Source organism: Aulonocara stuartgranti, assembly GCF_965226115.1.
Source record: "Aulonocara stuartgranti genome assembly, chromosome: 1".
NCBI classification, from domain to species: domain Eukaryota; kingdom Metazoa; phylum Chordata; class Actinopteri; order Cichliformes; family Cichlidae; genus Aulonocara; species Aulonocara stuartgranti.
The window spans coordinates 23850516-23876432 of record NC_138939.1 but is presented as its reverse complement, the minus strand read 5'-3'; the positions used below and the strand labels follow the sequence as shown (position 1 = coordinate 23876432).

At 39.6% G+C, this 25917-nt stretch overlaps 1 protein-coding gene across 1 annotated transcript; it reads left to right on the top strand.

Moving 5' to 3' along the window:
• Nucleotides 1–174: 174 nt before the first annotated feature.
• cdh16 (cadherin 16, KSP-cadherin) lies at nt 175–25917 on the top strand. Its single transcript, XM_082539246.1, has 18 exons — nt 175–203; nt 694–745; nt 843–941; nt 2653–2787; nt 3051–3180; nt 3815–3973; nt 5838–6034; nt 9799–9924; nt 11955–12105; nt 13095–13307; nt 13711–13787; nt 15364–15555; nt 19885–20126; nt 20204–20334; nt 20526–20765; nt 22804–22920; nt 24916–25032; nt 25219–25917. The coding sequence occupies exons 2-18, from the start codon at nt 701–703 to the stop codon at nt 25317–25319; spliced, it is 2472 nt and encodes an 823-aa protein (XP_082395372.1). The 5' UTR covers nt 175–203; nt 694–700; the 3' UTR covers nt 25320–25917.

Genomic DNA, 25917 nt, shown 5'->3' with positions numbered 1-25917 from the left:
TCATCAATATTCATTTGATCTTATCGGTGCAATGGAACCTCACTGGTCACTGGTTTTGCAGGAAGGAAAACAGGCAGTTAAGCATGTTCCTCGCAAAGTGTTAACCATTAATCCACCAAAAGGAGTACAAGTGCTCAGTTTTTCCACCCAATTTAAACTCCTCTCACACCTCTTAGAGGGAGCACACGCATCATTTGGAGAAGGTAAGATGAAACATTTTTGTTTAGAGAATAGAGTTTGTTTATTAATTTTCTTTATTAATTGCATGTTCCTATCGTAATTACTGTCGAGCTACAGTATACCCACAGCTTATCTTTTGTACTTTGGAGGCTTTAATTGCAGCTAGAGGAGTTTGTAAGTGATTACCATGACCATAATTCAGAGTGATTGGGTACTGCTACACAGCTACAAGATATTTGTCAGGCATTAATGATGAAATACGCTTTGTTTTTAGATTAACCTAAAAAGAAATTTACTTTTGCTTTCCAATCAAAAGTGTCTTTCTTGTTGTCCACTGTGTGGGCTCAAATGTGGCATTTAGTGGTTTCATAGGTGGTTGTGCATTTGAGTGCACGCTGTTGCTCATTTAAAAACTGTGAAATCCTCTCGTAAGTGGTGCCTCTTTAACAAAGTGTTTGTCGTGCTAAGACCAGTTGGTCTGAAATGCTATTATACATTTATCCCGTTTGCAAGGGGGAACATGGCCGAGAGAGGAGCTACACCAATGCTCTTCACAGCTCTCATAGTAAGCAGATTTTTTTGTATTACATTAACCTTTCATACTAAGATAACATTATTGCATGAACCTTTAGCTGCTACCAAGACAATATTTTGTTTCACAGTGGGCAGTACTTTATACATCTGCACCATGTGCTGGGACGAATGTTAAAATTGGTGTCCCTGAAAACTACGATGGTATTTTCCCATGGTATCTAACCAAGGTAAGGCACTTAAAACTTCTTGTACTTCTTGTGCTCATTTTCCAAGAAAGCAGATGTGTTTCTCTAAACGTAACCTTTTTAATCATGGCGATTAGGTAATTATATATCTAAGCAGAAATACAAGCTGATTTGATTTCAAATGCACTTTAGTAAGAATTCTGTGTTGTAAGCGTGACCTTTCACTATTTAAAAGTCAGAAATGCAAAATTTAATCAAGATTTAACATTTAAAATCATCATTCGGTAATCAGTAACATGTTGAAAAATAAACTGATAGAAAAGGAAATTATGCTGCAAACCAAAGCTGGATCTGTGTGTTTTCCTGCACTCAGACCTGAAAGTGTATAAACCTGGTAATTGGCATGTTCACAATGCTTGTCAGGTGTCAGCCTCAGTCTCTGCATATAGTCCATCTGGGTGGCAGACAGGATGTTTAATTCATACTTGTCAGTCAGACCTCCTCTGGGTTATGCAACAGCATGAATGTTGGCATTTTATTGGGCTGGACTGTGGTGTCGTCACGTCTTGTATGAAACATAGGAATATATTTAGGCTTTGATGTCAGTCTGGGTGTCATTTTGACTCACACACAAATAGCCTGTTAATGGCCACAATGGAGGATAATAACCCCACTTTGTGTTATAAATGGAATAGACATAATAATTGCTTCACATTCGTTTAAGGCAAAAACCTTTTCATGAAGTTGCGTTCGTCAGAGAGGGCTAAACTCGCAGATTATTGTAAATACGCAGTTTCAGCGTCTGCTCTAAAGTAGATTTTTCAGACGCTGCTATATTTTTTCTTCAAAGCATCCATGAGCGTCCTCTCATTAAGCACTGCAACATTGTATGGATTTTTTGTAATCAAGTAATTTCGTCATTGGGGAAGTTGAATGGCAGGAGGCTGGTAAATAGAAATTCTGAAGCATATTTTACTGTCAATAAAACACTTATAAAAGCTCAAACAAATCAGCCTGTTGGTCCATTCCTGCTTTGGTAATGCCCTTTCATCCACCCAGAAGACCTCAAAATAAATCATAAATGCAGTGAAGGATGATGTGAGAGCTGGGACGGGGTGAGATGGAGGCAGATGATCTGTTGTGGTGGCCCCTGAAGGGAGGTGTCTAAAGAAGGCGAAGAAGAAGTAAAGATGTCCTACTCAGTCTAACTCAAACTCTATCTTATTCAAACATAAGTACACTTTGTGGCTCTTTTGGGGCTATTTTAAGCAGATTAGCACACTTTTAACTAACAAAGTGAATAAAGAGAGACAAACGCGTAGCCTCCAGATGAAGACATCGGATTTAGATTCAACTTTGAGAATTTCCTTTATCTTTTATTCAAGTATTTGAATGTTATTTTTTTCACAAGAAGCCCAAAGGAATGTTGCTGCTTGTTGGCAAACCACAGCTCTGCTTTCTCATAAGGCACATGGAACAAATGGTGGTCAGCTATTGTGGGAGCTCAATTATTGTCTCTTAGTGAACACGGCAGAGAGTAAAAAAAGCTCAATTTTAACCAACTTACCAGAAAAGGATAAAACGTGAAGAGCAGATTATCGCTTGCACTTTAATCATGCTGCATTTGTTGCAATGTCATCTAGTTTAAATGCAGGTGCATCTGTGTAGTTGCTTGTAGTGCAAGTTCATTAACCATTAACCAGGATGACAAACTGATTGTTTTCATGCATACTTTTTGTCTTCATCCCCACAGCTTCAAAGCCTGCCATCTAATTATAGTGACCTGGTGGTAACAGGAGATGATGAGGGCATATTTGGAGTCGATGCTCAGTTTCTGTACGCCCTAAAACCACTGGACAGGGAAAAGCAGCCATCTTACTCTCTGCAGGTATAAAAACATTTCTTTTCTGATCATAGTGCACCGAAAGCAATTTTCAGTCATGTTTCGGCTAATGAATGACTTTCTCCAATGTGCCATACAGATAGTTCACATAGAAAATACATTTTTATACTCTTGTTCATCATCTTGTTCATAATGATCACGTGCTGTTGTTCAAAGCAGTTTGGGGCTGCTAAACGATTCGCATGAACAGGGTGGACGCGGGCTCCAGCGTGTGTTTCTTACAGAACATGTTTGTGTTCGCGTCACAGGTGTCCTTCAGAACGTCAGTGCATCATCAGAGCTTCAATGTTGAAGTGTGTGTCATCGACAAGAATGACAACGTGCCTACGTTCATAGAGGAGAGCATGAGAGGCAGCGTGCAGCTCGGGCTTCTCAAGGGTACGAGAACCTTGCACTCAGATGTGAACGTATTACACAGCCAATTTAAGGCTGGGTCACATTCGTCAGTCCTGATTTATGAAATATGCTGAATGTCGTCAACAGTGAAAAAACATGCCTCATATCTCCGTGGAAACGGCAGTTTAACCTTAACATCAGTATAAATAGATTTAATAACGTTGCAAACAGCATCATTTCAATCACACACACACAAAAAGACTTTGTCATGGGTTTTGGTGATCACATTTATTTGATACAAAGGCCCCAGTGTATTCCATCTGAAGTCCTTTCGATATACACAGGGTCTAGCTCATAGTATTAACTCAATTATGTTTTTATGTATTTCTCATTTAAGAAAACCATGATGGTACATACACCTTTGTGTTGATCAGCTTTCTGTTTGAATTTCCCACAAAGGTCAACTCACTGAAGCTAATTCTGTTACTGTTTTACTCTGTCTGTGCAGACTAGGCATTTTGTAGAGTTTTCATCTTTTAACTTTTAAGATTTGCTGTTACACAACCCATGTTTTTGTTCTTTTGCCTTCACATCAGCATGTTTTCTTGGTATAGTTAGGATGGAAATTGAGACATTTTGTCCCACTCTTTAATTCTGTGTCACCCGTATCTCTCAGGAATACCATTCATGCAAGTGGAAGCGCTAGATCGCGATGACCGCAACAGTCCCCACGCTGATCTGCGCTTCAGCCTGATGGAACAAACACCCAGGATTCCCTCCAGCCAAATGTTCTCCATCCATGCCGTCTCTGGGGAGGTTTCACTCACTGAGGAAGGTCAGTCTCAACCAGCCGCTGAAAGGAAATAGTCAAGATAATTTTGTGGGGAGTGTTTTATCCATAAAGGGAATCTTCAACATATATTTTCCCAACAAATCAGCGTGGAGGGTCACCTAGAGTGCAGCGTTACAATGTAGGTTTAACTTTCTGCAATTTGAGAGGCCAACTCTTTACATTTATTAAAAATTGCTTTCTTATTTCTTAGGAGCTTATCATGTAGACAGTTTGTCCTCTTGAATGATGAAATGGCATGCAGTGAATTCTAATGGACCGGATGCTCCTCTACCTCATTCATTCATCCCGTTGCTCCATTCAGCAATGAAATCAGATGCACTAGCAGTCACGCATGCCAAAGCAACAAACGGAAGCAGCTCTGTGTTGGTATGCTGTGGGTCATGAGCAGTTCTTTTCTTTACTTTCACTTCATTTCACAAGGCCACAAAACCATTACACAACCTTACTGTTTTCTGTTAAGGCTTTAGAGACCCTTAATCTGGCTTTTCAGTTTTTGCTTGCATCTTGAAACAGAGAGGGAAACATGCTCACCATCATCAATGTCGAGCATTCTTGACTTGATTTGCAGTCATAAACAGGTTTATCTTCACCATCATGCACAAGACTTGCACTGATTGGTCTACTATGTTGCCAGCAATTGTCTAGATTTCATGTGCATGCATAGTTTTTGCTTGAAAAAAAAATCCAGATATTGACTATGGCAAACTATTTTTATATCTCTTTGACAGTGAACCTCATTATTATCTTCTTCATTGTCACAATGGAATCTAAATTGTAGCCCATGTATGAGCTGCTGTGAGCTCTTTTCTGCAGATATCAACACTGAAACGATGCACTTCAGTCCACCAGTGATTTAGCATCCAAGTGTCCAATAACCTTTAAACATCTAGTGTGTGTAAACGTTTCTAAAACACAATTCTTTTATTTAAATAAGTGATTTAAATAATTCCATATTAAAATCAAAAAGTAAATTCTCTGTAATATCTCATTTATTTCCACATGAATGTGCTTAAGTAAAGGAAATCTGTTATTGTCCAAATATGTTGTCTGCAAGAGCACAATACTCACACCAAGTAATCCTTTTCCCCCATAAAACAAAACAAAGAATATCAGGAAATATTTTTATTATTGATATTTTCCTGAAAAAGCTGTTGGTGGTCAGTTTCTAATCATAGAGGCAGACATATGTACAGAACCTTTAAAACACTTCTGAGAAACGCAAGTTGAAGTTGTTAAAACAGGATCAAAATGTGAACATAATGAAAAGTCTTGGAAAAGCCTGACATCACAAAAAAGCCAGTAATGTATAAATATTTGATACAAAAGTATTACAATAACATTATTCAGTGATATCGCTTCTAGTCCAGCGGACACACATGCGAGAAATTCTTGTGTGCCAGTGCTATTTCTGTAGCTTTGGAATTGCCCTTTGCTACGATTTGGCAGGAGCTGGATGACTTTCACACTTGCCGGTCCTTTCTGGCCCACGCTGCTGATGATTTCCACAAGATGAGCAGCAGTGAAAATTGCCTCCTTGATTTTTGCACCTTTTCTTTAGGCTACCTGGTCACAATTACACTTCAAGTCGGCTGTTTATGTTATTTTGCTTCCATTTAACAAAGAAATTGCAAAAGAACGGATAGAAGGAGCACTCAGACATGTGAGGACATGTTAATGCTTTGATTATTGGAGTGTCTTTATGTTATTATGGTGTGTTTGCTTGTTTAGCTTTCAGGACTTTTGCCTTTTTGCACTCTGGAAAGTAAAACATATGTTCCAATAAAGTGCTGTCTTGTAGAAAGTCTTGTAGGCTTTCTTGTATAATTTATGCCTCTGTCACCACCAGGAGCCTCTACTCTGGACCCAGAGATGTGTGGTCGTTACAAGCTCTCAGTGATGGTGAAGGATATGGCTGGGAGGGCAGATGCCTTCTTCTCCGCTGGCATTGTTACTGTTGAGGTGACAGGAAACACCTGGGCATCACCTGACCCTGTACGGCTTCAGGAAAATCTTCCGGGCCCTTACCCCATACCCATCTCACAGGTCAGACAGCAAAACACCAAAAAGATTGTATTGACTCAGCAACAGTTCAACACAAATGCACCATGTTAGCACTGTATGCACCATCTAAAGTAAAGCCCTTTGTACATGATTTTAAAAAAAAAACAATTAAATGGTGCGGCATTATTAATGTAGTAAAAAGATGTTATCATGTTGCAATCAAGCAAACGCTGTCAGTAGTGTGGTCTGAGTAAAGTGGCCTCACATTGCTTGTTGCTGTTTTTAGTGTTTCCTTCTAAGTGACCAAATACTAAATTATTGAGGCTGTTCAAATGCCATGGATCCTTTCAGGCCACCTCCTGACTGAGTCACTTTAACTCCCATATTTACTCACTCACTGCTGCCCGCCCACAAACCTACCATCACTCTGAGGGGTATTACACAAATCTTACAGCTTTAAGCCAAAATCTAAACTCAAATACACAGAACATATGGAGTGCAATTTTAATCGTATTGTACGGCTTACTACAAATATTTGAATATCTTGTATAATCTAAAGAAATATCCAGTTCAATAGAAAGTCATTCCTATTATTTTTTGGCACATTTCTCTTCTTCTTGCTGCTGTGATGTAACCTTAAAAACTACTGTGTAAGTATTTCTATCCAACTGAGACTTATTGTAAATTGAATATCTTTGAGTTTTAACACCTTTAGTTGTCCACAACAAAATATCCAAAGCCATCAGCTTGTAAAGAGACATTTGTGATTTCATGACATTTCTGATTAAATTAAGTAAATACTAATTAAAAAGCAATGAAAGATGAATTGATAAAGAAATCTAAGTGTTGCAGCCTCACAAAGGAGTGTTGAAATCAAAAGTAAACTTTGGTGATTGCATGAAGATATGAGTACGATTTCATGTCTGAAACTTGAAATACCATGGAAAATTTTTGATTGCCATCTTTTCTTCAAAAAAAGCCAACAATCCCACAGAGCCGGTCCCTTTTTCACACTGGATTAACTCCAAAAAGCATCTCATGGTATCTATGTAATTTCTATTTATAGGTTGGTGTCTGAGCCTGGTCTTTTCTAACCCTTTGCTTTTTATAATGTTGCCATATCTACTACATGTCTATTAATAACTCAATAATGTAACACATGGCAAAAAAATCTGCTTGCGGTGGTAGTTACCCTTTGTCAGGAAATCTTTTAAATCTACACCTGCATTTAAAAAAAAAACTAATCTTAGTTATTCACTTCCGAGAACTGTGGAAACAATGGGGCCTGCAGAGCTGAATATAAAGCTCAATCAAATTGTGAGAATCGCTTTGGCCAGCAGGTACACCGCAATACCTCCCCCTCCTCTGGTTTTCTCCCACCTCCCCCTCACACTCGCCCTCAGTCTCTCTTCTCTCCTGTTCCAACGTCCCCTGCCACCCACAGAAAATGTGTGGATTCACAAGCGTGGGCTGATTTGATTTCTTTTTTGTCATATTTTCAAAAGCCAGTTCAAATCAGCTGCAAAGTCTACAGTTTTATCGTAAAGGTTTAGTAGTTATTTATAATGTAATACTCCGGCTCGGTGACCTTTTTATTATTTAATATCAACACATAGCATCTGTGTCTCTATATGTAAACAAGGCTGTCTGGAAATCTCTCAATGAGCAGATTTCCTGTGTGTTTCTCTTTTAATTCCTAATGAAAAATGTGTTAGTAGAGTGTGAAATGAGCCCTCTTGTTTCTTTACTGAATCATCTACGTGAACAGTAACTAAAATCACACAAAACCGGATTAGATTAACATGGTGTTTAGTTGGGGGAAGCCTTATTGCGCCCACGCGGTGTTCTAATACTGCTGTGCTCAGTAGGTGGTGGGGCTAACTGCTGTTATGACACATACATAGAGAATCGTGTCCAAGAACCCACTCTATACATCCCACCTCCCCTACTGTCTCAGATAAATGAAGCAGTCATGTCGGCATCTACTCAACTGTGACAAATCTTGTGTTTTACATGCTGACACCGTCCTTGGTGTGACAGATGCCGAAATCAACCTGCTGCTGTGGGCCACGTGTAATTTGTGTGCAGCCATGAGCCATGAGTTGTAGACAGACTGCTGGCCCTGTGCGGGCCCAGAACAGTTTCAGCTCTGGCCCAGGTGTCAGCCTAATGTGTACCTTAATCAAGCCATGTAATAACAACATGTGCCAGAACATGCAAAACTGTGCAAAAGTAACATGACTCCGTTCAGACAGTGAACGGACTGATTCTTATATAGCGCTTTTCTAGTCTCCCACGAAAAGTGCTCTATACAACATGCCACAGTCACCAGTCACACACTTTCTCTTAACTGAGTGCTTCCTAACTACATTCATACTCTTGACATACAGACTGAAGGAGCCAGGGATCGAACCACTAACCTTCCAATCAGTAGGTGACCTGCTCTACCTCCTGAGCTACAGCCAGCTACTATAGTAGTATAGTATTGCAACATGGCATTTGGGTCTTCTAACTAAAACAGGAAAATAGGAACATAAATAGTGCCATCATTGCCAGACCTGGCGCACATCTGGTTGACATACACTCTGCCAGCTTGAAGCCCAGATCCGGGCCAGACCTGTTTTCTATGGGCCTGGGCCACATAAACCAAACCACAATTGAGCCAGATATGGCATGCCATCACATAAACAGTGCCATCTATGCCAGGCCTGGCCCATATCTGGATGACATCCGTCTTATCATGCCAGAAGTCAGCCAGCAGTGCCGGCTTGATACCAGATCCGAGCCAGACCTGGTTGCTATGTGGGAAGGTGGCCGTACCAAATATTGATTCATAGCTTGGTTTTGCATTATTTACTGAATTTCAATGTTTGCACATTTCAAGAAATCACTGCAACTATTTTGCATTTTTGTATATAAAACATCAAGGAATGAGGGGTGTCTCAAGACTTTTGCACAACACTTATCTTCTGTCAGCTTATTAAATAATGAGAAACTAGCTTCAGCTTTATTATTATAACATTGCCTGATTTGGGAGGTTTACTTGACGTTATTCAAGTACTGATTAGCATCATGCCCCAAGTGCTGCCAAGAGGCGCACAGCCACTCTTGACCAAGCTCAAACACAAGATATCACAGAGACAGCACGTGCTTGGAAAACTGAAACATGGATGGAGGCAAAACAGATGATTTCATAGATGATTTGTATATAACTCTATACAAAAGAGTCAGTGCTCATCAATCACATGTCTTTAAAGTTGCAAGGTCTCAAAGCACACAATAACACTGAAAGGCGGCCAGCTGTGTGAAGTGGCTTTGTGTATACAGAAGCATTGCACATGGGCAGTTATATCCAAAACAAGGGACGAGTGTCTGACAGTGAGCTGAGGAGATGCACATGCCCTGGGTTTGCATCAGCTGTGATACAACTGGGCTCTTGTCCTTGTTGGGTGCTGTTTGATTGCTACTAGGGCCCTTTCAGCCCATCTGCACAGCCCTCTGTTAGGGGGTTGTAAAGCAGAGTGGAAAATCCCCTTCAGCCTTCATCGTTAGTTTTGGCTGTGCTCTCTGTTCCCCATCAGTGTCAGCGCATTTAACTGGCTCCGTATCATATAAACAAATGGTAGCTTAGCTCGGTATTTATACATCTTACACGCTCGGTCGCAAAGCTTTCTATGTTTACAGTTTTTCGCTCAATTTTCCTGCTACGCCCAGATAAGAAACCATATTCGCGTTTAATTCACTTGCAGATATGTAAAACTGAATACTCATAAAATGTTTGTATACATTTGTCTGTGCTAATTTAGGTCAAATGGAGTGGCAGTCAGGCAGAGTATGGTCTGGAGGGGGAGTTTCCAGAGATGCTCTTCACCATCAGCAGAGAAGGAGTCATTTATCTCAATGCCCCGCTGGACAGAGAGACACAAGACCAGGTCTGTACTTTGAGCCAAACATCTCCAGCACCTCATAATAAATGAAATTTCACGATTAGAGTCAAAAATTCCTCTATTAAAGATTGAGCCCTTTATTTCAATTTCTGAACCCACAGTACGTGAAAACTTTGATATCAAAGATGATGTGTGTTTGTCAGCTGATGTGTTTATAAAGACTGCCCTGATTTAAAAACTCTTCATACAGGTGCATTTCATTTATGTTTAAACTAGCAGGATGATGTGATTCATTCACAAGTATTTTCACCATCTGATGACAAAATTATTAATTCAAAAGCTGAACAATGAGAAGTGCCAGGCTTATTGTCCCTAAAAGGGTTCTTATGTTGTTCATTGGAAGAAAGTCCCTGTTTTTAATTAACTCTCCTATTACTTACAACTTAATGGCTTTTTTATTGTAGGAACCCTGGTACACATTACTTCAGCAAAGCTGAGCACTGAGTCACAGCCTAATTACAAACCAAAACCTGAAAAGTGCTCTATTCATTAAACATATTCTGCCTGTGACAAGAGGATTGTTGTATAATGGCTTTAAAGATCGCGAATCTAAAACTCTTCATTGCAAATCTGTCTCACTTTAGATCAAAGGAAAGATCATCCTTTGTATCAGGATTACAAATTAAAGTCCATGTGTTTGCATTTTGCTCTCAAGCTTTGCAGACAACCTAAACTCCTGTGAGCTTTGAATGACTCAGTGAGCAGAATATTCTGGCACAGATGCACCAAAGAAAAGCACAGAAAGACTGAGCTACAATTGGGTGATGTGATTATTGTTAAAACGCAGTGTTCTAGCACATTACCCTGTCTTTTTCTTCACTGACCTTTCAGTGGAAGTTTGAAAATGATAATGAAAGTTTAAACTGGTGTCTCATGGGTTTAATACAGTCTCTCACAAACAGGAAGCTCAAACTGATATGATGACTTCCCCTTATATTTATTCAAGACTTTTTTTACACGTTTTTTAAGGTTATATATATTAAAGTATTTACGGAAAACCAACAAGGCTTTGAAAAAACGTAAAATTTTGTTTGGTGTACTGCTACCACTGGTAAAATAAGTTAGAAAAGATACATTTGTATATTTGATTTTAAGAGTTGTGAAAAGTGCTTAAGAACCACAAAATGCCAGAAGACTCTTAATCTGAATACAGCTTTGCGCTATTATTTAATAGTAAATAGTATTTTCTTCATTTTTGTCACTAAGTTGTTGAAATCTATTCTACATACTTTTATACATACTAAATACCATTCAGGAATTGCAGTGTGCAGTTTTTTTTTTATCAGTGTGTGCTACAATATGGGACTTTGCACAAATGCTGAACATTTAATATTTATCTAGCCAATACTTAAGACATTTTTGAATGAATCTGTCCCAAATTCCATATTCTGGTTCATTTTGATGATAAGAAAGATCAGTGAAAATTTCATGTTTTTGTCTTTAAAAGTTTTTGAGATATTCATGTTGAAACATTGTTTCCAAAACAGTCTGAAAGTGAAAGAATTTTTCAAAAAAAACCAAAAAGCTAGTTGAATGAGAATCAGAATCATCTTTTATTTGTGCACGCAGACATTGAATGTGACTTCAGTTCCCTTTGCTTTCTTCAAGCAAGAAAAAAAAATTCATAGCACTCATTGTATATGTTCACTGGACCATAACATTCTTACACAAATCTGAAATGGTTGAGCTGGAAATGTGCAAAAATTGGCTGATATGAGATGAGACAGAAACTAGGAAACCAGAATCTCAACAAAATCCGTGAGTATAACCAGGATCAAAAAGTAAATGTTTACTCGTATTGCAGAAATGTATCCTATCATGCTCTGCACAGAGGAAGACTTTACAGTCGTTAGTAGTCTACTGGGCATGTAATCCCTTTTTTTTGGTCTGCTGCTAGAAAGTTGATGGGAGCGTGGGTTGCGTGACTCGTAACCCACAGTGTTAAGGGTACCACATGTGACCAGATATTTCCCTCTCTGCTTTTTCTTCTTTTTTCACCTTTTCTGCTTACTTAGTTTCATATCAGCATTGTGGTTGAGCGTCCCGACGGCAGGGAGATTGCCAAACCTGTGGAGCTGAGGGTGATGGTGGGTGACGCTAATGATAACAGGCCCACATTTCCACAGGCACAGTACCATACTGTGGTGAAAGAACTGGCTGCTCGAGGTAACATATAGGTTTTGGATGATTTTTTTTGTTTGTTTGTTTGTTTGTTTTCACTCATGCAAGTCCTACTAATCAGATTACAGTGGAATATTTAGATACTGCATCACACAGGCTGTGTGCTTTGAGACCACACACCAAGGAAGAACAATACTATTTCTTTGGCCAAAATACAATCTTGCATGTAAAACATCTTTAAAAGAAACTCATCTTACAAATTATGATGATAATAAAGCAACACAGTGAATTTGAATAGTCATTTTCTAGAATTATTTTATACTGTTTCACAGCTTAGTGCAAAAACACAGCCTGGATGCAATGTTGTTGTGATGAAAGGGTGGAGAGCGCCAGATACATTTTGTGAAAGCAGATTGGGATCTTTGCCAGGACACAGGGGAAGCACCAACACCCCTCCTGTGCTCCTAAAAAGCACACGGTGGGTTGTAACGTATCAGGTCCTTGGCATAAAAGCTTTTGTTGGTGCTTTAAAACATTCTGATTCGGGGAAATGAATTACACAGGGCAATCTGTTAATCTAAATGGAATCACTGAGTGAGGATTATATGAGAAAGCTATTGTTGTACTCTCTCCCTATTTTAAATCAGTGTGCTGTGAGACTTGTCATTTTAGCTTCTCTTGTTATTACTTGACAAAAGAGTTAAAAGAGAGAAAAGGAGAAGTCAAACTTGAAAAAGATTTGAAATTTGCCAAAGAAAAAGAGCATGTACATAATAATGTATATATTGTATATGCATTATACATATTTTTTAAACATAAAATGTAAAGATAATTTTCAAAATGGTCAAATGGTCAAATTCTATTTGTGGTTAAAAAAACAAAACAAAACAAACATGGATTTTTTTGTTTCATTTTTTTTTTACATTTTTTAAACAGTGTAGAAAACCCTTTTTTATAGAGCTAACTGAAAATATCTTCTGATGATAAATCTGAAAGCCTCCTCCTCCTCTTTATTCATATATTTTTTCCTGCAGGGACAGAAATCCTGACAGTGCAAGCGGCTGATAATGATGACCCTAAGACAGACAATGTACGAATCTTCTACCGCTTAGTCGGACAAATTCCAGAGAGTCCTCGTGCCCTCTTCAGAGTGGACCGTGACTCAGGGGTCATCTCGGTCCAAGCGGATAGTATGGAGGGCACGGCACCGCAGTACACTCTAACCATCACTGCTGAGGATGCCAAAGGTGACTATGTATAAGGCAAAATACAACCTTAGCTATAACCCAATTTTCATGAAAAGGTGGTGTTTATCTTGTACTTTAGGGAGTTAAAGAGAGGCAGTATAGCAGTGATACAAACAGGTGCATCAGAGACAATTATATATAAAACATTTCATCTTTCATAATGACTATAATAGGCAAAAGTTAATTACTTTTGTGAGCAAGTGTGTCAGTAGCCTCCCTTGAGATTTCCAGGAGATGTATATATGTTAGCCTCTAGGGTGACAGATGATGTGATCTGCATGACTCATGGACTCAGGGTGTGACGAAGGCTAACATGAGGTACTTGCTGTTCCTTCAGCATTCTTAATTTGTGAGAAGGGCTGACCTGAGTCACTAACAGAAGCTGTGATCCTGTCCCTGGCAGGTCTGAACAGTTCCTGCACTGTGGTTGTGACGGTGCAGGATGAGAATAACAACCCACCAGTGTTCTCCCAACACGAGGTACGAGAACACGTGTTCAAACAGTTACTTGCGCACAGAGATTAGGACGCCTTTCACGCATTGATCTGTTTGGGGCAATATAAACAATAGCTTTGGAAAAATAGCAGGCTAAACATCATCTGTGGATTTTGGACTGTGAACGCGCTTCGCAGGTCACTGATCTAATTTTCCTGGCGGGGAACTAGATATGATACTAATCTCAGGCTTATATAGATGGCATTATGTTATTGGAAGACTTTTATTTGGCTCTCTGTACTCCAAGTGGACAGTGTTTTTAGAGTTTAATCTGATAAAGCTTTCTTTAGAGACAAATTTCCACTCATTTATTTATAGGTCTATCTACAGCAGGCTACATCACGATTACACAGCTCCATCCAGTGTCGTTAACATGGCAGAAATTGTATAAGAAGCAGTGTTATCTTAGCCATTACAATCTCACAGAAAGTTCTGTGAGGATGGCATCATAAATAATGCAGCTCCAGGCCCACTGTGTAATTGGCCAGTGGTTTTCTATGAAAGAAGGTTTAATTTTGGTCAAGGACAGAAACCAATCGACTGCAGAGCTTTGACATCAATGTCCAGATCAATCAAAGATTTGACATAACACCTGACACCGTGTTATTCTTTACATCCACGCCCAGTGTAATGGACACTTAGGGATTTTAATCAAACAGCTTTCAAACATTGTTGGATGATCATTACAATGCTGTTAAAAACAAATGCACACTTGCTTAGATAATCGCTACCACAGACACACAAACACAGAGGTGGAAAATGCTCTTGAACAGGTCACGCCTGAGTAGTGCAGCTTTTTCCATGGCAGTGCAGCCCTATAGGAGGTGATGTGGGAGGTGAGTGGTGACAGGACTGGGTTCAGCAACCCTGTGGATGGGGCAGCCAGATCACAGGCATGGTTGCTTCTCTAGAGGACATCCAGGAGTGGCAGATTAAACGGCTGTCTAAACACAGAGAGGTTCACAAATAAAGGTCAGCTCACACCAGGGGGGCAAGAGGGGGCAAATGTATATTGTCACATGCAGTCACCCATCGTCTCAATAGAAAATTGGGCAATCGGTCATCACTGGCATTTATTGGTGACCGCACAATCTTAACATCAACAACTTGCTGGCAAAAGCTGCAGTGGCCTTGACAAGAAATAAATAATCATTATCATTATTTAGCATTCGCTGGGGCTGTTATTGCAAAGCCAGATTCATTTATGTAACACCAATTCACAACAACTGGTGCCTCAATACTAGAGAAAAAAAACCCAACAATCTGTATGTCCCTCATGATTTCCCGTCGTCACCCCCTTCGTTGCGCCCCTGTCAAAGTTCTGTTTTTGGTGTGCCACCATATTTTTATATGGCCGCCCCTATAAAACTATTCTAGAGGCACTCCTGCAGGGGAGGTTTTCCTTAAAGAGGGTCAGGTCAGTGAAAACTAGTGTGAGCTGAGACATTTGAGATCTGCTTTTTTTTAAAAATGCAAAATGCTTCCATACACTTTTTCACTTTTTTAAAAGATAGTCTTTTTCTTCTTAGTGATCATTCACTCTGTGTTTTCTCGCCATCAGTACGGACCCTTTCACATCCCAGAGGATGCCCTGGTGGGTACGACAGTGACAGCTGTGCTGGCGAGGGATGCAGATGTTCGAGGTGGAGACAGCTGGCAGGTGGACTTCCGTTTAGAGTCTGGAGATGAAGAGGACGTCTTTTCATTAGTGACAGATAAGCAGACCAATGAGGTCACACTTGTCCTGTCGAAGGTGAACAACACCAACTACACTGAAGCTCTACACTCATACATTTGACTACCAAGATCAGCTAAAAACATGATATAAGGTCCATCAGTCTGAATGAAACTCCTTTTTTTTTTTTTTTCTGTTTTGAGAGGAGAGACAATACAAAGATCATTTCCTCTTAGGGACACAGATATTAATGCCAAGGACAATTTTTGGCATAGCTGCTTGTATCTGTCCTTGCAGCATGTGCATGTCCTAAGAGATTATTCACTCACAGTCACAGAAAACTAACCTCATTTTATAAATGCATGATTTTAATATCACCCTATGTAGATATTATGCATTGAAAGACAGTTGGAAAAGGATTTTCAGAAATGTCAAAATTCTAGTCCTGCATGCCTATAATAAAAAGAGTCCTGCACGACATTGGCGTAATCTCTCCTGTCCCCAGGGTGCATCACCCTTCGCCTGCCTCCTATAATCCTACAGGGCATTTTAGGGAGGCATGTGGTGTCTGTGTGTGTCTATACTCTAATGGTCTGCACTCTGTGAGTGGCCAGGCAGGCGACAGTCTATTATTTTCAACCTCTTGTGGGAGTTGATGAATGTGATTGAACTGTGAGCTGCACAGGCCCCTCTGAGATAAAGCAGAGCATTTCCAAAAGCTAAAAATGGATCTCGATCTATTATTTCAGTTTAACAGACAATGGCTTGTTTTCAAAAGTGATGTCATGCAGTTTAAATTCCTGTCTCTATGAGTAGCTCTTACGTTGACCTTGTGAGATATCACTATAGCGAACGCTGCATCACCAGAAAGGATACTGTAGATTAGTTAGCTTACCGTAGTAAAAATTAAAGCTTAAATCTTCCACAAGTAAAGCCCCAGTGGATTAAAATGCACTTAAGCAAATCCTTTAATTCACCAGATTACAGGGTGAGGTCAGCACTAGAAAGCAGAGCGATTTCATTATTAGAAATTGCAAAGCCAAATGAATAATTAGATTATGTGAGCAGATACTAATGGCATTTTACCACATAGGCTGGAGAGTGAACGAACTAAACAAAAGGGATGGGATCAAATCAGTGTGGAAAAAATTGGTGACATCGCATTGAATTAAAAAATGAATCATAAAAAGTCTGTAAAAGAAACTGGAACTTCTGTTGAAATTAACGTGAGACTGGGCTATCAGAGGTTTGAGTTATTGGTTTCATAAATATATACACTCACTGGCCACATCATTAGCTAATACCTGGTTGGACCTTCTTTGACCTTCAGGATTGTCTTAATTCTTCACGACAAAGATTCAACAAGGCACTGAAAGCATTCCTTAAGTATGATTTTGGTTCATATTGACATGACAGCATCACACAGTTGCAGCAAATTTGTTGGTACTGCATCCATGATGTAAGATCTGGTGACTGTGGGGGCCAATTGAGTAAAGGGAAGTCGACGCTATGTTCAAGAAACCAGTGGCCATAAAAGGGCAAACATTTTCAGCAGCGATACTCAGGTAGGCTGTAGCACTGAAGTACTAAGGGGCCCAAATTGTGCCAAGAAAATATCACCACACACCATTACATCACCACCGGCAGCCTGAACTGTTGATACAAAATAGGATGGAGCCATGCTTTCATGTTCATGTTCAGTCGAATGGTACAGCAGAAACCCAAACTCATCAGACCAGGCAATGTTTTCTCATTTTCTACAGCATATCCAGTTGAGCCTGTGGGGATTGTAGCCTCAGTTTCCTCGTCTCAGCTGACACAGTTGGCATTCACTGTGATCTGCTGCTGTAGCCCATCTGCTTCAAGGTTTAACAAAATACTCTTCCGTATACCTTGGTTATAACGAGTGGGTATCTGAGTTACTCTTGTCTTCCTATCAGCTCAAAACAGTTTGCCCATTTTTTTCTGACCTCTGGCATCAACAAGTCATTTTCACTCAGAGAGCTCACTGGATTTTTCTCTTTTCCAGACCATTCCCTGTAAACATTACAGTTGGTCGCGTGGGAAAATCCCAGTAGATCCGCAGCTACTGGTTTACTCAGACCAGCCCATCTTACACCAACAATCATGCCACATTCAAAGTCACTAAACTGCCTTTCTTTCCCATTCCGATGCTCAGTTTGAACTTCAGCAGGTCGTCTTAACTATGTCTACATGCTCAAATACACTGAGTTGCTGCAAAGTTTTTGGTTGATTTATTTCTGTGAATGAGCAGTTGGACAGACGTCTCTATTAGGTGTACCTAGTAAAGTGACCGGGCATTGTATAGGTATGTATGTGTGCAAAACAGTTCATTCTGACCAGCCTCACTATTTTTCTTACACCAAGAGAGACTAAAAATCTATCTCGCTATCTGCATAGCATCAAAACTATCTAGTAAACATTGTTATCCCTTCAAGAGTTTAGCCTGTAAAGACAGAAGAAATAAACGGATGTGTAAATGTGTAGTTAAATGGTGATACCCATCACGTTTTGAAGAGAGATACACTACTGTTGCTTTTACAGTTTTATGTATATCAATATGTGTATCAAATTATTACAAATACACAAATGTGGTAGACATTGATGTTTTTATGAAACATATGAGGATATTTATTTTGGTGGTGTTTAAATATTGTGTATTACTGTAATTTAAGCTAATAACTATTTACAGCAAGAACATGATGCTACTGTAAAGGCACTTAATTCAAAAAAGAGTAGCATCATCAGGTGAGTAACGCCAGGGTCCATACACATGCTCTCATGCGCTGACACACACTGAGCAGTTTGGTGTGTCACTTCCAGTTAACAGCAGTACTCATCTATTCTCCAAGGTGTGCGTTTTTTTTCTCCCTGGTAACAAAGACACGTGTACTCAGCAGGATGATGTCAGGCAGTGCCAGTTTGCCGATGTCTTGTTTTATGGGGAAAAAAGAAAACATGTTTACTGGCAAATCCTGACAACAAAAACAAGCTTCAGGGCAGGATTCAAAAGATTACACCGAATGAAATCAGTTGTGCCCAGTTGTAATAAAGACTGAGGGATGGGATTCGTTTTTCCTTCAGCTGGGTTGTTTTGCCTCTAAAATCTGTAAAATCACAGTCTTTTCCCATCTTTTCATCATCCCACTGTGAAACTATTTTTTGAATCCTACAATCAGAGTCAGAAGGTTCAAGTTACTATTTTAGTGCACAGATTATGGTAATCCTATCACTGTGAAACTGCTACTTCCAATATTTGGACCTATAAATAGCACATGCTGTCACCCCAGAGGATAAAACAAAGTTGTTAATATTCATGGCTAGGTTTTTTGGTTTTTTTTAAATTATTATTAAATTAATTTTATCCCCTTTCATAAATTTAGAGAATGAAAGTCTTAACTTCAACAATAAAGCAGTGTGTTCAGTTTATAATGTACTATCTTTTCCACTGTCATGCCCTAGTTGCTCAAACAGCATCATGGAAAATCTTTCACTGGTGGCTCACTGAATCAATTGTTTTTTTTCCCTCTGTATCTACACTGTCTAGAAATATAGTAACACTGCCAGTAAATCCAGTTTCCTTGGGCCTAAGATAAGGGGACTAGACACACAAGGGGGGTGTACTGTGTCCCTCTCCTGCTGGCAAAAAGGACATGCTGTTTTTTGACTCTCTGTTTAGTGTGGTTACACTTGAACCTTCAAAAATAAATCTACTTTTATCACATTTAGGCTCATATGAAAGAGTAATGTAGGGCACAGCATCAGCAGTGCCTGTTTTAACTCAAGGACCAACCTGGAACTGAAAAAAAACCCCACTTAATACTTTTAAAATATATCAATGCCTGCGTCACACCATACGACACTTAGGCCTGGCTCCAGCACCCCCAGCGACCCTGAACTGGATAAGCTGAAGAAAAGCAGAAGAAAATGGATGGATGAACGGCATGTAGCTTATTAAACAGAAAAGTTATTATAAAAGTGACTGAGAAACTTGGGCTTGAGTGACGCAGCTGCAGTGAACAAACACCTTAACAGAGAGTCCTCGTTACTGATTTGTTTCATGTAAATCAATACAGAAAAGGATAGACCACACAAATATGTCTATCTCTTCTTTCTCCTTGCATTTACCTGTATTGCTGCCATGCTTCATCCAGTAATCAATATTCTTGATTTCTTTCTTAATGATCTGAAATTGGCTTTCCGCTCACTCTGAATGTGATTGTGTTTATTGCTTTCTCTTTCTGTGAAGTTTTGCTTACGCAGTACTTTGCAAATTCTGCTTCTTCTATTGTGTAGGTAGTTGTCTAATGCAATGTTGTGAGTTAAATTAAGTAATACTTAAATAACACTTTGTGAAACTTGTTGTGTGCACGCATCTTTTCACAGGTGTTGGACTTTGAGCGCGAGAGTGAGTACATTCTCGTGCTCAGTGCCCAGAATCCAGTTGCCTTAGTCCGTGGCCGGTACGGCCCCGCATCCACAGCAACGGTCTCCATTTATGTTGACGATGTGAACGAGGGTCCGATCTTGTCTCAAAGCCATTATGAGGTGACTGTGAGAGAAGGGGAAGAACCAGGACGGGTTATTGCCACCATCCGAGGTTACGACCCCGATTCTCACCCAATAAGGTAACTAATTTAAGCTGGGAGGGGTGTGAAATTCCATGTTTTCAATTTTACAGAGCTATGGATGTTTCCTGGTACAGATATTCTCTTCAAGGGGACACCAAGAAATACTTTTCAATTGGGAAGTATTCTGGTGAGCTAAAGACTGTGCAGGCCTTGGACAGGGAGGAGAACAGCACGTACACCATGGAGGTCATTGCAGTGGATGGACGTAAGATCATTTCCATCATTGAGTATGCAACACAACGGTTTGATTAAAGGCAGACTCAGTTTCCAAGGCATAGATATAGTCAATTATTTTTTTCTTTAAGGCTTACTTCATGTCTGGGGAAACCTGATGTTCATATGTTAAAAAGTCTAGTGTACAACAGTTTGGTTTTTTAGCATCTTTTTACATCTTAGGAAACTCCTCCCTGTCTGCGTCCACCCTGGTGACTGTCTATATCCTGGATGTGAATGACAACAGTCCAGTGCTGGTAGGAGATTACTCCTGGAAGTACCTGTGTACACCTCGCTTAGAGGACCAAGCTTTGGTGCTTGCATCACGGGACAGTGATGGACCGCAGCATGGAGGACGACTTAATTTCTCCCTCCGCAGCGATGTCACAGTTCGACGTAACTGGAAGCTAACACCTATTAATGGTAGGGTGAACACAAACTGTGTAAAGGTCCAGTCAACGCACAGCATACAATGTGATTCACAGTGAAAAGACAGGCGGAATAAATAATGTACTACTGCTAGAAGAAACTCCCCTAAGCGGCTTCTGATAAATTGTATGTAACCAAAAATACTCAAAAAAATTTAAATAGTTTTTTTCTACCTTCCAAACTTGGACTGAAAGTTGTTCTGTTATCTTTTTTTTTCAGAAAGGTGAAGTCAGATGATTTTAGTTGCCAACATGGTCTGAAAGTGAGCCAGAGTGGATGTAACAGTGAGCTCAAATAGGCCCACAAATCATAACTGAAAAGAGTCTTCACTAAGTGAAATGAATCACCACTAAACCCCCTTTCCAAAAGTAACAAGTCAGATTACCAGCCTTGAAAAAGCTCTATCTAGTAACAGTAGACGATGTGAGCCAAAGCTGCTGACCTGAGTTCTATAACATGGAAAAATTAGACCCTATCAGGCAGTTTGTGAAGGTGTACGTGAATGGTGTGTCTTTCTTGTCTGTGTAAATTGATAATCTGCTCTGATTAATGTCGAGCATAAGGAAGTTAATTTGTTGGAGAGGACAAGTTATTGCCTTCCAGCCAAATGGATCTTGTGAAGGGGATAAATCGAATTTTGAATACAGCCAGTGGACATCTAATTTTCCACAGTGTGCCAAATGTTTTGCATTATTTTTCTTACATGAATCAAAATCAGTGAATTGCCATCAAGAGTAGAGATGTGCAAAATGCCCTGATTTATCTCCAGTCTTATATGAGATGCTAGGTATAATATATTATAATTATCCTTTTTTTTTGTAACTGCTTGTGTTGTGCTCACTGAATACAAACTATTTACTGCAATGACGTCTGTCATTAAGTCATTCACACAGCTCAACCGCTTCCCTCTCAGTTTTTTTTTAGCCTTTTCACTCCCCTGTTCCTGTTGGTATTGATTGAGCCCAGCTGTAATTATATCTTGTCTGTAATTTCTTTCACGTCACCGCTGGTTTCCTGCCAACTAATGGAGCCTAAAATAGGAATTTCCCAGAATGCTTTGCACCTGGTCATAGTCAGTAATGGTTTTAGCAATAAATGTGTGCTTTTGTCTGTCTGATTTTGCAGCAAACGTGTCTATTTTTTTTTATTTTCTTTTAAATTACAATTACATCAACCTCCAGTGAATGAAAGAGCAGATCTGTGTGTGCATGAGTAGTACAGCCATTCATCTCAAGTCTTTTGGGAAGCTGAGTGACAGTTCTTTTCACCGAAGACATTCAGTTAATCAAACGGCATGTTCATGTTCCTTTTTCGCATGCTCTTAATGGCTGTTCATAGCTGTAAGGGGAAATGCTTTTTCATCACAAGCTTTCAGAATAGCTCTGGTCGGGGTAGGTGGCTGGTCACACTTCGAACTTATAAAATGTCACGTCAGATTTGACACAGTGCAGGCAGAGGATAAATAGATCGACATTAACAGCCTCTGCAGAGGTGCTGCACAGGTCATGTTTCCCTACCTGACAAATGGAACATGAAGGGGGATGATGCTAAGGTGCAATCGGACAGTTTAAGACTATCAGATAAGAGTTCAAACAGCTTGATAATATGCTTCTCTTTACAGGACAGGGTTCTTACGTCATGCAGCCAGGCTTGTGTTTTAGCCTGATTTACAGAGATAAGATAAAGAGTCACAGGCTCCAGACCACTCCATACAGAGCCCCATCAGAGTCTTTCTGCTTGCTCTTTATTCATACAGTTGTATGGATGTGTTTGGCCTGGGTTTTTCTTCCTTCGGTTATTAGAACTTAAAAAGTACTTGTATACTTGTTGTATGTGATCATTTTTTTCATAAAAATAGTTGTTGTTGACCACTTTTGGATGCAACAGAAAAATAAGGCTTTTAAATTGAACAGATTTTCACAGCTGACAAGTACCAGGTTCATTTGTTATTTTGTTAAGTCATCATAAATGTGATGTATAAAACAGTCTCTATCACTTTTCTGCACCAACTAACAAGTGTTTTGTCCTTCAGATACTCACACCAACCTGTCCTTAAATATCCCATACCTGCCCCCTGATGTCTACATCGTGCCCTTCACCATCTCTGACAGCAGCTCTCCTCCCAGGAGCACCTTCATACACTTGCCAGGTAATGCTGACACCTCTGCTGATAAGCTAAAGCGAGTACATAGAGGTTCTGGGACAAGAGTGCTGGAACAATCAATAGAGATCAACCCCAGTGTGCCAGCTTGTCCTAGCGCTGCTCTTGTTTATTAATGATGCAATGGTGCTTTACAAATGATTTTTCCAGGCTCGTGATTACACAGCTCTCTTAAGATTGTGTTCTGCCTAATATAACCATTCTGACATTTCATAACACAGCATCACACATCTTGCACACTGGTTAGGATAAACTACAGTCACATGAAAAAGAAATTTTTCACATGAGCCTATGCAGTACTGTGGAAAGCTAAGTACATCTCCATAGTGCTGCTACTCAAATGCACTTAACTGATCATCAACACATCTGCGCACCGTTATAAAAGCACAGGTTTTGCCTGCTTGCTGGTCTGGAGAGATTACATGTGTGTTAATACAATGACACACACGTACCAGCAAATTCCTCCCATGGTCAGACTGTGCAACGTTATGAGAAACTCCAAAAAAACGCAAGAGCTAAAACTCTTCTAAATATTGATGTTCATGACAGTACAATTCTCTTATCTCTAAAAAGAACATAGCTCAGCTTATGTTTGCAGCACTTCGTTTGAGTAAACTCCAAGACTTATGGAACTGTGTACTTTGGAGAAATGAGCCCAAAGTGAAGCTGTTTGGCCATAATACACAGTGCCACATTTGGTAAACACTAAGTACAGCATATCAGCACAAACATCTCATACCAGCTGTCTAGCAAAGTGGTGGAGGGATGATGATGTCAAGGCTCAGACTCAGACCTGGACTCAAACAGAAAGGTAAAAGTTCAGCAGGATTATTGCTGGTTTCCAAGTAAACAGGGATTTATGCAAGGTAGTTATGTCTGAGTTGAGCTGGTGGAGGGGCAAACAAAGATAGCCACAGATTTCTCCTCGTGGGTAAAAACCACTCGAGGCTCATCACAGGGAGTCTCAGGACTGGGAGCATCTGCACAAGGGACGACCAAAAGAGTCAAACACCATGGTAAGCGCAATGATTTGGCAATGACTGAGGGATTTCTTCAGCCTTGAGTATTAGGAAAGCAACAGCCAGTTGCATACAGAGGAGGGAAGCACGGCAGAGCCTCCCCTCTAAAACAAACTGATAGAGTTAAGCCATACACACAATACACACAGAAAGGAGAGAGAGGGAGAAAAAACAGGACACAACAGAGAGGAAATGGCAGGTTGGCAGAGGAGGACCAGGGGATTCACAACAGATGAAGCATTCTAGGGTCATATGTGACTAAAACTTGGTCACAAGACAGTGATCCCAAGCACTTGTCTTGTGACCCAAGTCCAGACTGTAACCCAACTGAAATAGTGTATATAATATGTGTAGCAATGCGAGAGACTGTTAAAGTCATACAGAAAATGGTTATTTCAAGTTATTGCTGCTGTGATTCTACAAGCTGTTGAATAATTTCTTTCCCCACAGGACTACATGGAGACCTGTGAAATCTTTCTTTTTCACACACAATATAACTGGAGAAGAAAATTTGGTTTATAATGGGTTGTTTTGAAATTATCAAGTGACTCCAAAACTTTATGCTCCTCACAAGCAACTAGATAAATTTACTGCATCTTCAATATGTGCTAACATAGTTCTTTTCTTTCTCAAATGGCCAGTCAGCCTTTAAATATGATAGGTCGGGATTAGGAACTTGAGTAATGGTTGCTGAAAATGAGCCTTTAAATCCCTATGAAGATATTACATTAATACACCTGCACTATTTTTAATGAATGCCATATGTGATTCCTTGCTTGATATTTGACTATCTAAATCCACTGGTTATAACATCCAGTATTTGTATTTATAGTAAAAACGTTATGCATAACCTAAATTTTGTCAAGGAATCACAAGACGACACATCAATCCTGAATCAAACCCTGTTTTGATGTGTTAAAAATCCCTGATTTGTGAGTTGTGTGTTTGCTATCTCTCCTGTTAGTGACTGTGTGCCCCTGCAATGTCAGAGGAAACTGCAAAATGGCTGCCAAGCAGCTGGAGGGCATGCCAACTATACAGTCTGCAGTCGGCATTTTGTTTGGCACCTTTGCAGTCATAGGTAAGCAGGACAAAAGCTGTTTGATTACTATTAAAGTCTATTTAAAAATAAGTGGGAATGTAATATATGCCTTATTATAAAATCTAGAAAAGTAGGATTTAATCATCTTTGAGAGGTCTTGGAGTTGCATCTAAATTAGCAATAAAACTGTGATGTAAATGCAGTGTTGATTTTTTGCCCTTCCAGGAGTGATCCTCATTGTTGTATTTGTGAGACTGTCCTACCAGAACCCCAAAGAGCCAAGCAAGACTAACCAGGAGAGAGTTCCCCTTAAGATGTCAATCTAACTACACTGTATTGTCCTACTTATGGGACAAACATGACAATCTTGTTTCAGGGCAATAAATTCATTACGTGACCGTGAATGTCTTTAAAATGAATGTACACTTCACTTGCAGTTTTAAGTTCATATGTATGCAAACTATGTTTTAGTTTAGTCTAGAGCTCTGATGTATGTTACGTGCTTAGGTCTGTGCTTGCACATGATGTGAGTTTATCTTCTAAGTTTGTCTGTCTTTTGTTATTGCTGTAGAGCGGTTAATATCTCTTAAAATGGTGCCCAGTTACTGTAACAAGAAAAGTTACTAATTGTGCTGGAAAATCTCTCTAAAACATAAGAAGTAAAAGATAATGTTACATGAAAGAGTAACATTTTTCTAAAAGGGATTATTTTGTAACATTGATCTTACGCTTTTGTAATTTGTAACACGTTACTCATTATGTTAAACACATCTGATCATAAAACTATGATGCCATTTCTTTGAATCTTATAAAAAAAATTGCTGGAAATACAAAAGTGTGGGGAAAGTGTGCCTCTCAATGCTGACATGTGATTTTATGTTACTTAACACATGAGTAGAAATAAAAAATGTTTTAAGTGCTGTA

Excerpts from the sequence above, each read along its gene's own strand:
- cdh16 (XM_082539246.1), top strand. The coding sequence starts at position 701 with ATGGCCGAGAGAGGAGCTACACCAATGCTCTTCACAGCTCTCATA. Across the intron at positions 746-842 it reads TGCTCTTCACAGCTCTCATA|TGGGCAGTACTTTATACATC; the intron begins GTAAGCAGATTT and ends TTTGTTTCACAG. Across the intron at positions 20,127-20,203 it reads CCCGATTCTCACCCAATAAG|ATATTCTCTTCAAGGGGACA; the intron begins GTAACTAATTTA and ends TTCCTGGTACAG.